The 17,885-nt window shown below is 36.1% G+C and overlaps 1 protein-coding gene across 1 annotated transcript in view; it reads right to left on the bottom strand.

The window, feature by feature from the left end:
* Nucleotides 1-17,885, bottom strand: part of DDX10 (DEAD-box helicase 10) — a 154,204-nt gene that overhangs the window by 108,762 nt on the left and 27,557 nt on the right. The window contains exons 12-13 of the mRNA XM_057368471.1: nt 12,564-12,651; nt 6,871-6,959 (exon numbers count right to left, since the gene is read on the bottom strand). Of these exons, the coding sequence (XP_057224454.1) occupies nt 6,871-6,959; nt 12,564-12,651 (177 nt within the window). The remainder of the gene's footprint in view (nt 1-6,870; nt 6,960-12,563; nt 12,652-17,885) is intronic.

Here is a 17,885-nt window from a genome sequence, read left to right as displayed (position 1 = left end):
AGCAGACAGCATTGTTTCTTCCTTTCACTACACAGCCACTGAAAGTAACCCGTGTTGTAGCACAGAGAAAAATCAAATCTATACTACCTGGCAGAAATGTCATTATAAACAGTTCATGAAGCACCCAAAAGGTACTGCAGAGCAGCAAAAMTGCACTGTAGGCCCTGGAGAGCCTTGAACTTTTAATGGTAGCCAATGAGACAGGGCACTCAAAAGGAGTTTAAATAACAAACAAAAAAATACCCCAATTGTAACCACACCTCTGGTCAAACTTGGTACCAGCTTTTCATACCAGCCACAGTTAAAACACTGAAAAGTAGACACAAACTCAAAAAGCAATCCACACTGGTAGGATAGGGAACAAACCTTCCAACAAAAAAMAGTTTCTTTTTAATGTAAAAATTTTGGTTCAGTGTTTCTGATAATTCAGCACTGTTCTACATGCAATTAACAGCAATAACAAAGCAAATAAAATTTTATTTAAAAGGACCAAAAGAAGTTTTTATCCAGCACATTTTGTATGTTTACTGACAGTGCACTGCTGAGAGGATAACTCAACACCTTTGGGAACTGAAACTGGAGCAACTAGCAATCTTAACTTGTTTTACTGTTGGACAGCAAACACTAATTACCTTTGCAATGAAATSATGTGTTAAAGTCTGGCCTATTGACTAACTGTAATGGAAATAATCAAACAGCAGATGTAATGTTTCACTGCAGCAGCTGGAAGCCATTCAAACCTGGAACTGGGCCTTAACACCACACTACAGTAAAACACACATCAAGAAATTGCTTCATTCAATCTCTTCAGCAAGGGGATCGAAGTTGCAAAAATCAAATCCTTTGCAAGAAAAAAGCTTTTTTGCTTTTCCAGATTTCATATTATTCTACATAAAATACTGCTGTCAAGTGTTGACAAAGCACTGCAAGCAGCAATACTGTATRGYAACTACACAATCAGTGTTCTCTTTYTCAAGCAGGCARGCACAAGATACACAGACTTGAGAACTCTGATTTTATCAGAGCTTTTCTTCTATGCCCYCCAGAGTAAGCATCAAAGATCAGGAACACACATGCAGAGAAAAGTCTGACAAAGTAAAGAACTATTCTCTCTACAGCAAAAGTTACAAAACAGAAAGAACAGCCCATGATGCAGACAAGACTTCACCACAGTTGKTTTTTTTTGGTCATTCAAATATGAAATTCCACTTGCCAGAGTGCTGTACTGCACTGATGTTTTATTTTAATAATTGAATTAAATTAATGGTCAGTTAGTCTTGGCACATTTTTCTGCATTGTTTAGCAAGCCTACCAAAAAAGACCAGTGCTATCAGAATTCAAATTACTTCTGAAGTAAAAGAATGCAGACCTCAGACATAAGAGAAGATCAGATTTATTTGGTAAAACAAAAATAGTAGATAAGCTTAGACAAAGTGTGTGCAAACAATCCTCCAATACTTTTAATTATATAATATCTCAAAGAAATGTCAGTGCTTTGACTCATTGCTGCCTCTTTTCCATAGTATATTCCAAATGAAGAAAAGTCTGGGACAAACAATCTAGACATTCTATTACTGCTAAAAGTTTACTCATATTTTAAGATCTGACAGTTTCTTTAGAAGTTATTTCTTAATCATTTGCCAAATCTGTGGTTCAGTCATACTAGAACAACTCAATGTATGAAGAAGCCTTGACTTCCATAAACTAGAAAAGGCATTATTAGTTTTAAATAATTCATTAGACACCACTCAGACCAAAATCCTACTATGACTGAAGTTACAGCTATTTTTTTACTTTAGTGCTACCATTTCACACATTCATCTAGAATAAGAAACGTGCAAGGTTTTTTGATAAAGACAGACAAAAAGCAGGTAAGTTCTTCAGTGATATTTCATAAATCCTACCAGACAACACTAAAAACAGAGTAACACCACAATGTAGTCCTCAGACTATTGGTAGCCTTTAAATGACAACATAAATTCAGCTGACAAACCAAGTAACAATCCTGTTTCATATTTCGGTGTGAAATGCAATGACTTCTTCAGAGAAAGGTCTTCTTGAAAGACATTTGAAATCAGCTTTGAAAGGCAATACTGAAACCAAGGGATTGTTTTGCTACTATAAACCAAAATRCAGCTGACATTTCTATTCATCAGCCAAAACCAAGGTGGCCAGACATCAGCATTCCCTAACACTGATTAGGGAATGCATAGAAGTAACCAAACAAATTACCTACAATGTTCAAGTACCTCTATTAATTTAGCAAGTTCACAAGGACTTTCAGGAAATAAGTTAAAACTACAAGGAAGTAACACTGTATGGCTTTAAGGAGAATACTGCTTTGTTTTCTAGTGAACAAGGAAGATCAAACATTAATAAACATTATTTTATAATTAATTTAAATGAACTTTGCTTATACAAAGACCTTGAGTGTRTTTACATTAACATGGTAATTTTACTTTGCCTCTAGTGGGATGAGAGAAAAGCTGGACATCTCTGAGCTCTTTAGAAAGACCAAATCTCAGACACTTGAACCAAAACCTGACCTTGAAAAAAATAAATCGAACTAGAAATGCAGGATCAATAAAATCTTTACATTTTTAAGTGTGACAAATGCTCCTAATSTGTACCTAGAAGACTGCTAGGTCTTTCTAAAATATGAGCTAGCTGTAAAGAATCTGAGGTCACATCTGAACGGCTGCACAACAATTTTACACAAGTTATTGACTCAGTCTAATACTAAATCTTTAACTCTTTAATACTCTCTAACTACTTTTACTAAATACAGACATATTCTATTAGTGAACTTCTTTAGAATGATTTGAACACATAAAAACACAGTACAGAGATTACTTTTGCTGTAGAACAGGTTCAGACAAAGATTGAAAGTACGCTGAAAAGGGTTAAATAATCCCAGAAGCTATTTCAAGAGAAGAAATATGTATTACTTGCCTTGCAATGTAAGCTACATTCACATTTAACATTTAAAATGTTTTCAGAAGATGGGATGAGCAATCGTTTGAAAACAGGAGAAATCACATCAACCAAAATGACACAAATCTGAACTAACAGGCTTTCCAGATGGTCTGATTAATAACCAAAATGAACACAGAAATTCTTTTTGCTGTGTTAGTTRCTTTACTGGCCAGTTTTATTCCTCCACATTAAGGAGCTTAAATGCCTGGTACTCTATTAATAATGTGGAGGGCCAAGCTATTCAAGAGTTTATGGGTCAGGACCAAAGAGAAGGAGAACAAACAGGATGTCATGGTTACAAGCTAATAATTTAGAAGACCAAGACATAGTCTTCCTTACAAAAAGAAAAGGAACCACATTGCAGTTCCAAACCCTGGTGCTCCTGGGTACCTGAACCACTGTGACACTTGCTCAGAGCGCAACACAGCAGAGCACAAGCAACAAGGTTTTCTAGAGTGCCTTAAGAAAGAAACTTTGTCCAAGTTAGCTGGCTTAGCCAACTCTGAGAGGCACTATTGGAGCTACTACTCATGCATATTCAAGTACATTTGCTTCACTTCTAAGGTGAGTGAAGGTCAATAGCAGGCTTGGCTGCAGCATCAGAAAAGACAGCTCAATATCCTAGAAGAAATGAGGATGATGRCTAAGAGAATAATGACCCTGGACTTTGAAAGAGGAGACTGCAGTTTATTCAGAAAGCTGCATGGCAAAAGTTTGCAGAAATAGTTACAGAAGCTCAGGAAGGGACAGTTGGATCTCCAGGTGGCTGAGGGGGAGTTCAATGAGAAATGTCCAAACTCTAGGGGTGAATGCAGGGAATGCTGGGGGCTGTATGAGCAATAACACATGAGGCCGAGATTAACTAGACAACAGCATGAGAAACAGTAATTCTGGTTACAGATACATGAAGACTGGAAACAACAGGGGGAAAGTAATTGGGAGCCATCTTTTTAGTTAGGAGATTAGCATACAGAAAAGTAAGCATAAGGGGAGCAAGGAGGGCCAAGAACCAACAAAGGATGACAAGATGTGCAAAGCCTGCAATGGGCACCTCCTGAGGACGAGACAGCCCTGCACTCACAACAGACAAAGCACGGTATAACAAATGAAACCKGTCCTGGCCATGCAGTGAGAGTCAGGCCAGGGGTCGGAATGAGAGTGCAGTGGCTGCTTTCCCTGGTTAGTRAAAGGACAGACAGATGTGGACAGATGGATCATGTATTCTGCTATCATCCATTTCAGTCCTGACAGCACCTGCAGCTACAACTGCTTTTTAATATTGATAAGCAAGCAATACTCACAAAACTATCTGGATACTAAGGCATGCATATCAGACATTTTCCCAATTATTGGGCTTCCACTTGTTTTATTTATTCTCTATGTACCAATACAGGGATAAACAGAAAAAATAAGCTGCATTTCTCCTGAGAGATGTGACAAGAATMACAGAGGAAATTACCTTCCTTGGCAGTCCCCTTGGAACTGTGAGTAACCTGTCCATCCAGCACACTCACCTGTTCAGATCTGCCCCTGGAGTGTATATCTGTCTCAGCAGTTAGCAAAATAAAATGACTGAGAAGGAAAATATTTCAAAACAGTGCGTCCTCTCCAGGAGACCAGACTAAGTAATTATTCCTTTTCACCCTGTTGTTTGTTTACATTTTCTCATGTTTTCAAAGCTGTCCWTTGCAATCAAAAGACAAATTTTTCTTTTTAATACAAGCACTGAGCTTCTCCTTCATCAGACTTAAAGGCTGCCTGTGTTAACACAAGGCCTACGCAAGTCTTCCTTCAGCAAATTAKTCTTGATAAAAATTTATAATGACAGGATACTGGAGAAAATAGAAATGTACCATAGCTCAAAGGTGATCAGCTGCTAGAATAGGTATGCATACATGCGTCTATATGCTCATACAGACATGCACACATATTTATTTTTACATATTTTGTTTTCTATATATAGTATACATATTTAATCTTACATAACATAAAAAAAAAGGAAAAGCACTTGCTTTTGTGCAGACTCAATCAACAGAGCTGAAGAGGATCTCAGTGCACAGACATGCCAAACAGGAGAGCAATAGGGAATGTGGGCAACAGCCTGCAATGCAAACCTGACAGGGGCATTAAACAGCCTATTTTCTCTGCAGGATTTTTAGTGGAGTAACACCTATCAMGCTGGCAATAAATCTCCACAGAAAGGCTGAAGTACTTTTCAGAAAATGCACACAAAATGTAAAGGGAAGAAAGGATTCTCATTTCAGGTTTTGACATTGGTTAGCGTGCAGAATGTAAACCAAGGTTGCTTCTGGATGCAAAATTCAAACACATCAGACTTTGAGGGACTTCTACATAAATTAAGAAGACTGATCCATGTAYCAGTGGCTGTCACTGAATGGAAACCTAGGGAACTGCAGCGTGTAGTCAGGTAGACTAGCAGCCTGGAGAGTGGGGAAGAAGAGAATCAACTAAGTGGAACARAATCTTCAATTCATCTCTCAGATTTATTATCTTCTGACATTTTGATTACATTTTCACATTGCATTTCACAGCCTTGACTAAACCTCTCCTACTCTCTCCAAACAACTCACTGGTTTCTTGTATTTTATTGCAGGAATGACATTAGTAGCTTTCCAAAGCTGGCACTCAGAATTATTTTGATGAAGGACCAAATCCTGGCACAGAGACCTGAGAAGAACAGAACTTTAGAGTGCTCTGTCTACAGATACTAGATGGGACACCATGCTGAAATCCAGAAAGAGGCACTGGGATTCTGAAAATTCAGCATTACCACCATCTGTTAGTTGGTTTCTTACACTGGTTGAATTTGTGTGGTTATCCCTTCTTAGCCCTAAACTTCTGCCATYATTCCTTAAATTCAAAGCACAGTAAGACCTACAACAGATTTTAAAGATGCTGACAAACCACCCAGTAGAAGGGGCAAGCATTTCGTGTAGTGAAAATTTTTGAGCTTGCACTAGTTCTCCTTTTTCAAAATGTCTCAGTTCATAATGTTAGAAAGCATCTTTTATAATAGGCTTATGTAACMTAAAAAACATGGATTAACATAATTATGTTAATGGCAGCACAGCACAGGAAAACCAGGTGTTCCAGAGTCTAGTAATTTGTCACATTTTAGTTCATTAWGCCACGTGCTGACAAGTTAGTCTTCTCTGTATGAAATTCCACACATATCAAATTAATTTACTATGTACCTTTGAACACCTTCCTGCTCCCTTATGACTACCTTATGTCCTATGAGATTTCAAAAACTTCATATCTTAAAACAATTTCGGGGGGCTGTCATCTGTAAAGTCAACCTGTCAAAATTAATCTACCTCCTATACAAAATGTAGACTGATTCACATATATGTAAAAAAACAGATATAGCAAAATACATGCAATTCAGTCTAGTGCACATGTTTCATCTTTACCAAATGCACTGAGTTTCTGAAAAGTAATTTATGGTCAAGAAGAAATGTCCCAAACATACTCAAAACGAGACTGCAGTGTTTCACCTTTGGATACACCAATTTCTTTTAAAATTAATACACACCTTACAGGTCGGTATTTAGCTACAAGGCTGAAGGACAAATCAGGAAGGGGGATGGACACTGAAACATTATTCCCTAAAAAAATCCTTTTACTTCAGGAGTTATGTCTTCTATTATACATAGGAAATGTACCTTCTGCTCTAAGTTATKTCTCTGTACATAACTTCCATTTAGAATACCCTCGAAAATATGCAAAAGCTCAGCATGAATAGGAAACTAAATACACTAGATGGCTGTCCAATTCTATGTGTTAACACAATCAAAACAGCTATTTAAAGCTATCATACATTGCAAAACTTCTCAYTGTAGAGTTTTCACATTTTAAGTCAACCATACTTACAGGGCATATTCTGCTAGAGGCAATTTGAAAACATCAAATACTTCCTTGTTCTTCATTAAGTAAACTGAACGCAAGTAGGATACAAAACACTGAAAGAAAAATAAGAGTATTTAACAAAAAAAGACACCAATCAATTACAAACACAAGAAACGAACATTATACTGTTGCTCTAAACACAAAATAGAATTTCACTATTAGATGGTCTAACATCCATTTCAAACTGAAATTCTTTGTAGAATACCCATCAGACAAAATTTATCACTACAACATAAGTGAAGCAACTTCAAGCACTCAAATATTTTATTACATTCACATTGGCTGAACTGGCTGTATTTCCCAATAGTATGTCATGTTATATTTCCCTAGAAAGAAAATATGACAGATTAGTCAGAAGGAAATATCATGATTCAATTTGATTTTTTCTTCTTTTTTTATGAATGTTGTTATTCTATTCTGATATCTGAATTATGTGGAACTTAAAATAAACTTTGTTGCTGTCAATCTGAGTCCTGACTTGATCTTAGCCACCAGCACTAAGTTATTCAACTCAACAGAGCTGCCTTTCACTGTGGTCTAAGATGATTCATTTTACCCTGCATCGACCATACCTCATCACATGCACACAGTCACTGAATGCAACTCAGCTGACCCAAACAAATTCTCTATACAATATCCACCAAGACCACTTCAAGGCTGAAGTATGAATTAATCCCAGACTTTCACCAAGAAAACTGGAAGCACTGCATAACATAATAACTTCATTTTGTATTGCATTTTCCTTCCATCATTCCCAAAAGGAAATATTCTTAATTCTTCTCATGCTTCTTTTATATTAGTTTATTTCTACCAATGAGCTGCAACACAAATACTGGAATATTTCAAGTATCAGAAAAGATGCTTGGATTTCTGTTGTTCATAACCTAATTTCTAACATATGCCAAAACTCCTACCATGAGGCTTAAACCATCAAACACGAGTAACAACAGCAAGTTACACTCAGAGAGTTACATTCAAGCATCCCATAATCACACTCTTGTTCTGCCATGTACAGGCATCTGTTGGGGAGAAAGCTATTGTATTAATAATTAATGTGGAATTTAAAAAAMATCTATTTCTTAATAACCTCAGATGGAGGAGCTTAGATCCTGTAGTCATGGAGCACTGATGTCTTAAGGGGATCCTTTACATGCTTGTAAGAAAAAATAAACTTCCAAAGAAGAAATAAAAGAGTAAATTCATCAATGTTATAAACTCATTCTTTTCCCCTGAAACAAAAACTATTCATTGTAAGATATGTAAGATATGTAAAGCTAAGAAATACACTTTTCAATCTGCCCATGATTTCACTATAAAAGTAAATTTGTTTGTTTTTTTCAAATGTTAAGAGTTTTTCAGGTRAAGTTTCCTTCCTGATTATGTCTTTCAATTAATTTTAGCTGTGGAAAGTGTCAGCTCAATTCATTCATTTGCTATCAAGACTGAGATGTGGAATAAAACACTTCTTTGCTCACATTAAATTATTAATCATTTTAAAAAGGTAATTAGAATGGTTAGGGAAAGGTTTCAAATTTGACAGATCTCATGAATCTACTGTTGTCTAGCAAGTGACAAAAATCAGTGAAAGCCTCTTTTTTCTCTGCAGTGACAGATGGAAAAAAGCAGGTTAGAAAATAAGTATCCTTCCTGTGAATCTGAGATTTGCAGRTCTGAAGATCTACATGAGTCACACTTGCTACAGGGTTGAAATCTCATTCTGTCTGTTGGATAACTTCTAAAGCGATCCATTTACTTTAGTAGTATATATTTCGTGCACCTTGTCTAGAAATTAACAAACTATAAAGGGCAGAATGAACAGACTTTTTGCATGCTTATCAAGCCCTACAATAACTAAGAATGAAACACCAAACAAATGCTCAGAAGAGTTCTTCTACACTACAAGAAGAGAAATCAAGCTACTTACTTTGATTTTTTAATTTGATTTCAGTGTGTTCACTTCAATTTCTGTCTAAAATTCTGTCATCTCAGCTGGCATTTACTTAGTTCTAAGACTTGGTCAGTCTGAACACAAACACTGGAGCAGAAGGAGAATAAGTTTAGTCAGCCTCAACATTTTYCCTGCTCTTTTATCAGTTGCTGCTGTCCCCTGCCGTATTTGCAGTTSGATATAATTTTCAAGGCTTTTTTAAAATAACTGAACATTGCAAAAATTTGATATGCATTAATTCATACTACTATAGAAAATGTTATGGTTGGGTATCATAAACATATTATAGTTCTACTACACTAGTAGCTACAGGTCTCCAGAACCACTGGAGATTATTGTACAAGTACTGGAAATACATAATGAAAATGTACCATGCTCTGTGAATTTACTACTTTTAATTTTTGTTTTATTTATCTATCCCTTGAATAACTGTTTTAATTATTAAAATGCACACAATTCAATTGATGTGCTGTCTTGACAAAATTCAAAAGTAATGCGGTATGACTGGAATCTCAGATTGTAACACCCTGCACATCCCTCTGGGTGTGATGAAGAATGAAGAAGAATGGACAGACACCACTTYGGTGCCACAGTAACATTCAAATTAGCAAGAAAAACAGATTCTTTTTTTAAACTGTTTTCCAGAACTGGGGGAATTGATATATTAAAATAGTATATTAAAATATTAAAATTACAAGAAATGCCAAAAGGCAGGATCAGTCCATGAGAAAGATTTCCTGCAAAGGTTTCAAAGGAGCCCCAGTCTGATTCAAACTGCCTTTGCAAGCAATGGCAGGGGAACCATGTCCTATCAAATGAACCATAAAGTTTGTTGAAGCAATTAGTAATCCAGAACTTTCTTTTTTCACACCAAGTAAAAGCACCTTGAAGTAAATCAACAACCTTAGAGGACACAGTAACTCAGACCTCATGCCCTCAACACACAATGGTAGACTACCAYTCTATCTGAACTTCTGTGCATAACACTGCTGTTTCACTGCCATCTGATCCATTCAGGTAGGGCATTTATTTCTTAAACTACAAATGTCAAGAATTTGGCAGCTTGCAACAGACAGACTAGACAACATCAGACCCATGCCTCTGAGAAATCCAGCATTTCAGTTAAGGATCCAAGGTCAGGATTTCATTTGCATTAATTTCATTGTTTTATTCACAGTGGTATGTAAGACTACTGGGGCATATTTGCATACTATGTCTGAATATTCACACTTAAACCTTATTAAGGAGGGACAGTTCTGTGATAAACCACTTGCCCATACTTCAAGTTTTTCAAAAACTGAGTTTATTTGGAGTTTGCTACATAAGCAACACTGCTCTGCTATTCATAAATTTAAAACTGGAACAAAAATGGCTTGAGAGGGTAATTACATGGCAATCAAAATTTTCAAAAATGWATTTAGGTTTTTACCTGCAACACTGACAGAGTTAATATGACAAGCCCACATTTGATTTTATTCTTGTGCTATTTTGAAACTTCATCATTATTTTCTTTTGCTCAATTRAGAATGATCCTTCTCTGCCTTTTAAGAGATCTTAAAAAGCCAAAGCCAGAACAGAGGTTTGTTAGTGTTTCCATTCTAAGTAAGATGATGCTGGATTCCTCCTACTCCTGTCCTCCCCCAACCAGCTGCTCTGYCACTTCCGACATAAACTGGTGTCACTGTAACTTCCTGTGGCAGCTGGAGGTGATCATGACATGTCCCAGTGCCTCTGGCATGTGCAGTACCAGGATGAAGCTTACGCTGACATTCCACAGTCCTACAAGTAATGCTTTATGCACTACAAAAACCTGGAATACCTAAATGCCAGAAATAGCTTTCAAAAGCATTCCCTTGGAACATTGCCTTAGACATTTTATTCACAAAGCTCCCACTGACTTCCCCAGGCACTTTGATTTGAATCTTCATGTTTAGGGAAGAATGGCATTCCCCTGAYTCACTAAGTGTCCCTACCGAAGGCATCCAAGCGAGGTCACATCACACAGGCTACCTCTGCAGCACAAAGAAACCACCATTCATCCATCCATCTCAAAGGGTTTTTAAGGTATCTATGTCAGGAGGCACTGCAGAAGTGCTTATTCCACTCTATCAGCTATAAATGAAAGCTCAGACAGACTAACTCACAGAGGACATCTAAAGCTAGATGAGATGAATCTCAAGCATTTTAAATATTTCAACTTGACTCATTTTACRTCCCAGTTCAACAGAAAGGTTAAAACTCTTGGGTTTCTCTGAGCTTTCACAATCCTATTTTCATTTTACCCTAACCACTCAGATTTACCCATCTACCTTCAAGTGTCATTAATCTCCATCCCAGTTCATACAAACAAGAAGTCATTAACACTAATCCAGAATCTCTGCAATCATGTGTTTCTCGGGCTTTGGCATTTCTGGATTTCTCACCATTTGGCCTTCAGTTGTACTTTTTTAATTTGACCTAAATATGTAAGAAAAAATTACATGAAAAATTTGCATATTATCCCTCCAACTGTGTTTCCCTGCATGTCATTTTGAGTTTTTGATTTTGTACAGTTTTGAAGAGACTTGATTCAACTACAGAATTYGGAGGCTAACAATATACACAGTGAAAAAACAAACAAAAAAACCCAACAAACCAACCAGTTTCAGAAAATCAACATGTTACAGAGCTTCAATAAAACAAGTATTAAGCTCTACTCCAAAGAAATCATGGCCTAAAAATATTATAAAACCAGGGAAAGGTCAGCAAATGTGTTCAGTGATAGCAAGAGACAGCATAATATCCAGACATGTTTCACAGGCCACCTTTCATGGAAAGTGTCTTTTCCAAGCTCATCCTCACCCAAGAACTTACTTAGCTGTTTGAAGTTTCCCCACCTTCCCCAAACCTGATAAAAACTTGGTGAAATTCACATATTAACCATGAAGTCTCTCAGCATYAACCAACACAGCAAAGAAATCCCATACATAAACCCATTCACATAATTCTCCATCCTACCTGGAAAAGCTATTCTAAACTATTTTGCTGCTTATTTAAATCTAAATGAAAGTTAAAATGCTTTATTCAATRCATTGGATTTCACCCTGAGAAAGGATTGTCACATATTCATGACATACGACAACAAAAATTRAACAAGGTGGGCATGTGAGGCCTATGCAGTTTTGTATTTCTAACTTTTTAAGCAAACTAACATGATCTGCTACTTTTCAGTAAGCTTTTTTATTAGTAATATTATTTTGAAATTTTCTGTATCAGCTTTGMAAGAGACTCTCAGAGTAGCTGAAGTTGAGAAGAACCTTTGGAGACCATCTAGTCCAAACCCTTGCTCAAACCAAGGTCAGCTAGGGCAAGCTGCTCGGGAAGGAACCCAGTATTTGATACCAGCATTTTGGACACTGCACAGCCTCRTGCAACCTGTTCTAGTGTTCAACCATCCTCACAAATAAAGGCTTTTCTGGGTTTAAATGGAACATTATGTATGGAAATTTGTGCATGTTGCCTCCTCTCCTGTCACTAGGCATCACTTAGAAGACTCTGGTTCTGTCTAATTGATGTTTCTCTCCTAACACAGAAGATTCTCCAAGTGCACAGTCTTCTCTGGTGGTTCTTCACTTCCAAACACAGAGCATGTATGAGCTGCCCAGTTATTCAAACAGCAGTTCTATTCAACTATCATGCCCCAGGAATTACAGTATAGCAGATGACTTACCCTTTGAGCTTTCTCTTTTAACTCCTGATCTTGAGCTAAGAAAGCTTGCATCCTCTTTTGGATGTCTGTAAGTTTTTCAGGATTGATTCTAATTAAAGAAAAGAAAAGAAAAAAAAAAAAAGCAAGCTTAATTATTAGAACATACCAAAATAAGCACCTATTCGGTTCTCAGCTGTATCTTCACATCTTTTGCATTGTTTTAATTTGCATAGAGCTATTACCACTGAAACAGCATAGAATGGAAACATATTAAGGACGAAGATTACACTCCTCAAACAAATAATGCAAAAAAGACAAAGAACAGCTGTTTTATTCAGAGACAGTTTTCACTGAAGGTGGTGAAACTTCTTCCAAAGCAAAGCAGGGATCAACAGAAAAGAATTTCTCGATTTTATAAAAAATACTGCAACAATACAGGCACAGCATAATGAATTACAGTATTACTTTATACTGAAATAGAAGTCTTCATAAGGAAATTGTCAGCGTTTTTAAAAGCTTAAATAAGATTCATTGTGCCAGGAATACTGCAATTTAAGTACTTCTTATAACTAGCCAGATGAGCAATAATAAAGGACATTGAGATTAAGCAGATTTAAGAGCGTCTCAAATAAATAAAGAATATTGACTACTATAGAAAATGCCATTAAATCTATGAAAAAGATATACAGGCCCTCTCCCAGACTCTGAATTTTTAAACTTATTCCAATGATACCTATGTTACTGCAGGTTTATTTGCCACATCTCATCTACTTTTGAGCTGCTACTGCCACCCTAGTGCATCATACAACCTAGCAAACATGGTAAGAGGTTACTCTCAATAAATATGAAAATATATCAAACTTGATTCTGCTACAATTTCAGTTTTTTCACTCTGTTCAGATACAGTCGAGGAAAATGACAGTGTTAATGAAAGATAAAAAAATTTGAGTTTCAGTTTCCAGATAGCACATAATTGGTTCCTGAAATGTAAAGATATAAGAAAGGAAAAAAAGACGCATGAAAAACTGAGTGGGGGACAAACTCACCAACAAATCTTTGAAATAAAACAACATAAAAAGTAAAGAAGGGGTAGCATGAGTTTTAAAAGAAAAACAAATTATATGATCACCAGTAGTAACAGCCCAGAAATGTGCTGAATTGTTGCTAAATTAKGGAAAAGCTTTAAGAGATGACCTCAATGCCCTTAAATCAGTCAGTGTCTTTTTCCCTTGTCTTCATTCCAAGTGGCAGCTGCAATCAGTCAGCTAACAACAGCCATAGCACAGTGCAAGCTCAAACCAGAATCACCAATCAGGGGAGACCAAGTACCCAGACAAATCAGCTGGGTCAAAAGAAATCTTTTCCATAGCAACTAGAGAAAGTAAAAGCACTTGGAGTCATAGYTGTATCTAGCATTAAGAACTCATCTGAGATGAAGGAAAAAAATCCTAGCAGACAGGCCAGGTAAATACAATGCTCATATTCAAAAGGGGCAAAAAGGAAGGTAAATAACTAACCTCTTCTTGATACCAAAGAAAAACCCCCAATTTATAAGGACCTAAAGAAAATAAGCAAATACACAACAGCTAACATAGCTTAGTCAGAAGCAAAATACAATTCATCAGTTTGATTATTCTCCACAGCAGCATTAGCCGGATTTAAGAATGTAAAAAAAAACAGAAGATGTTGTATTTTGTGCCAGGAAAGTATCTGGCAGTTCTATATGCTCATGAAACAAAGAAACATGGTCTATGTGAAATCTTTAAGTAATGCAAAATGGCCTTGGAGCACTGCTCGAAGAGTAGCTGAGACTGCCAGCTACTCCCTGCTGCCACTGTCAAACTCAAAATGCTTACCAAGCTCCAATTCTCACCTGGACATGCTATTACTCATTATTTTCTATGACTTGATTATTGTAGGAATATGATTCATTAGTTATAAGAAACTATATGTCACTGAGGCTCCAAGCATAAYAGACAACAATCCTAGACAAAATACAGCAACATTTGGTAGACTTAATTTTGAGTAATTTGAGTGAAAATTGCAAGAAAAGGGTTTGAAAAAGACAAAACCACACCAGATACTTCACAGTTAAAAACATGGCTRGATAATGTAGTATAAATCTCTGCAATGCCAACTAACTACATGGTACCCCAGGCACATTTTGAGATTACATGTTTGTTAACAAATGAGCAAATTTGCAACACTAAGCATTCAAAAAAAAGTAGCAGTACTGGCTTCTGTTTTCTCCAATACTGTCACAATCATCTTCCTCTTATGCTGGAATTCAAAAAATGAGAAAGCTGGTAATTGTTAAATTGCATTTTGGCATTAATGAGTTTGTATGCTATTTCTATCTGAACAAATAAAACTCTTTACAATAAATTGTATACATGTGACTATTAGGAGAGACAGACGCAAAAGCCAAACACTTTAATGAATAATTATAATTTGTAAGCTTGCCTAAATGGTTAAGAACCACTGAGCTAAAACCAACTATGCAAAGGCTAGAAGGGGATTTTWAAACACTGTCATTTTAAGTAGGCTGGCTATTTCTTACTCTCTGATCACTTATCTTTAAGGAGCAGTACAAGTTTCTGAAACAGTAGTTTTGCCTACCAGTTGCACAAATAGCCAGACTTGACTGTGCCATGATGTAAACAAGAACCCAGCTTGCTTGGTGAACTGATCCAACAGCAATCTCCAAATTTCTGGTTGATACACAGCTTGATTTCCTCTCATTTCCCATGGTTTTTATACTAGGACACAAGCACGGTTTTAACTAGACAATGTCTATTCCCCACTCTTCTCCAAAGAGAATTTAAGCAAAAAAAAAAAAAATCAACAACCAACTAAAAGACCCTGCTGCCATGATGTAGCTAAACAGTTTCCATACTGCACTCAGCTTCCAAGCAGCAGCAGCAGCAGCAGCAGGTTTTGCACTATGCTCTCAGCCTGGAACATGGATTCCTATGGTTACATTAGACAACCCAAAGGCTGGAGGGTTGGAGAGGAGGAGAAAGTGCTGAGCCCTAACCATATAACCACACCCATTAGTAACACCAATGTATTGTCTTACAGGAACTGTGTACACTGGGAGGCAGTGAGTTTTAATAGATTAATAGATTCCCTTTATTAATACTACCAACATGTGGAATACATATTCAAATATTATCCACTGTGAGAAAGAAAATAAAAAAGAAACAAAAAGGTGGTTTTTGTTATTGCTGCTTTCAAAAAAAATATTTTTGGTCATAATATTAAAGAAAGCGATATTACATCATGGGTATCTATATACTTCCTCTGGTAGAATTTTCTAGACACAAAATCTGTTATGGTAACATCTGATGAAACAGCTCCTACCTTTTTACTCAACAAAACTGGATGCAGCAAAGTAACCTCAAAATAGTACCAAAAATAATTTCAGGTTACAGCTTGCATGGAAAACTTGGAGACTTCTTACAAAAATATGCATATTATTTAATACTTTCAGRGTACCTTTTCGACAGATTTGAGTCCACTAAGATTTGGCATTTATTACTGCATATTTTGCACTTTCTCTTGTTCTGCTGGAAAATGAAGAAGTTATGTACTGCTAAAAGCACTACCTGTAAATTGGCAGTCTGCTGATTATAAAGGACTAGTTTACTGACAACCTCTACAGGGACCTTAGTTTAAAACTGAAAATTAAGAAAAGAGCCTAAACCCTAGTCTTTTGAATCCTAGGTATCCCAGAAAATAGAAAAAAGTTCTCCCTCTCTCTGCTTTCAGATTATGAACTGTTTTAAAAGGTCGGTCTAAATTAAATAAAGGAACATTAAGAACAGTTTGCAAGTCAAAAATAGAAAATAAGGAAAGCAACAGAGTTCTTATGACCACTAYATCGGGCAAAAGGTTAGCAAAACAGCAAAACAAACACTTGAATTGACAGCAGTGTTTTAGAAATAAACTTTAAAAAAAAACTTTCAGAGGGAATTTCAGAAACTTGAACAGTTGAATTCTGTTGCAGTGAGCAATGCTCATCATTTTCCAATTCCCAAGTTAGAATTCTTGAGAATCTATAATTAGGTATTAAGCACAAACAGGAGAAGACTYCAACAAGAAGACCTGGAACATGATCCATGGGTTATTGCAACTTCTTAAACAATTTATTAACCAACAAAACACACCAGGGTTGTATTAATTGGGAAACTGGCTAGAAGTAAACAGCATGAAAAAATTCATAGTTAAAAACTTCTTGAAAATGGTTTGGAATCCACAAGTAATTACAAGAATAACATTTTAAGGATTTTAGTTAGCCTCTTATGATACTACACCTTTTAATTCGTAACACACTAGGCAGACAATTCCAAGTGAAAGCATTCCCCTTCATAATGACATTACAAATTCTATTAAAGTTTGTTTTGCAGATTGAAAAACTGGATCTCGGGGAAGGTTGTTAAAATACATTATCAATCAAAAGTACTAACTTTTCTAATAATGATTCCATTTAAGAATATTACTTAAATGTATTTATTATACGTGTCCTAGCAGCTTGGTATAAGAATGAATTYTCGATGTGGTGTTAAAAAAAAGAAGCAGAGTTTTCCATGACAGTAACATCAGATAAGCAACAATGTTAAGAGACACAGACATGAATGTTTCRCCATAGAGACACCTAACTTGGATTATAAATATAATATGCATTTATTGGGGGTGAAATATTTGCCCTATTAAAATTGAATTATTATGCCAGTACAAAAGTAGAGATTTCTATGTACCTGGATAAATAAAAGCTAAAGAAGCTTTTTARCCCTTCCTTTGATTAAAGGTCATTAAGGTTGGACTGCATTCTAGTCCTTCTTTCACTGTTTTAGCAAAAATGGTTTATGTTTGAAGTTCATGCACATCCTACATGGATCTGATACATGTTTGACCAGAAAAGGTGGATTTATTTCACCAGCTGCTGTGTACTTTCTTACACAGGAACAGTAGTCACAAGTACAGCTCAGAAATGGCATATGAAATAGTATATCCTATGCAACAAATCTACTTGAAAAAATAAAACTAAACCTTCAATCTAGCAAGTGCTATGTGCATGGTTTCTATTCTCTGAAGAAATGCCAACTTGTAAATTCTGAACAAACCTGAAGATTTAAGCAATGAGGTGTAAATAACCACATGAAGTTTTATTATAATTTGATTCTCCTCAAAAACAATTGTTCTTTCTGCAGAGTCAATTATCTTCACATGCAAACCACAGCTTTTCAAAGTAAAACACTCCTAGGTACGCTCATACCCACTCATACAGAAACTTCCATTTTCTAACTTGTCATCCTTCTCTGATTTCTTCTATCTCTACTG

The sequence above is a fragment of the Malurus melanocephalus genome, unplaced genomic scaffold, assembly GCF_030028575.1.
Source record: "Malurus melanocephalus ecotype Western Australia unplaced genomic scaffold, MMel_1.1 scaffold_93, whole genome shotgun sequence".
Lineage (NCBI taxonomy): Eukaryota > Metazoa > Chordata > Aves > Passeriformes > Maluridae > Malurus > Malurus melanocephalus.
This window is presented reverse-complemented; position numbering and strand designations above follow the sequence as displayed.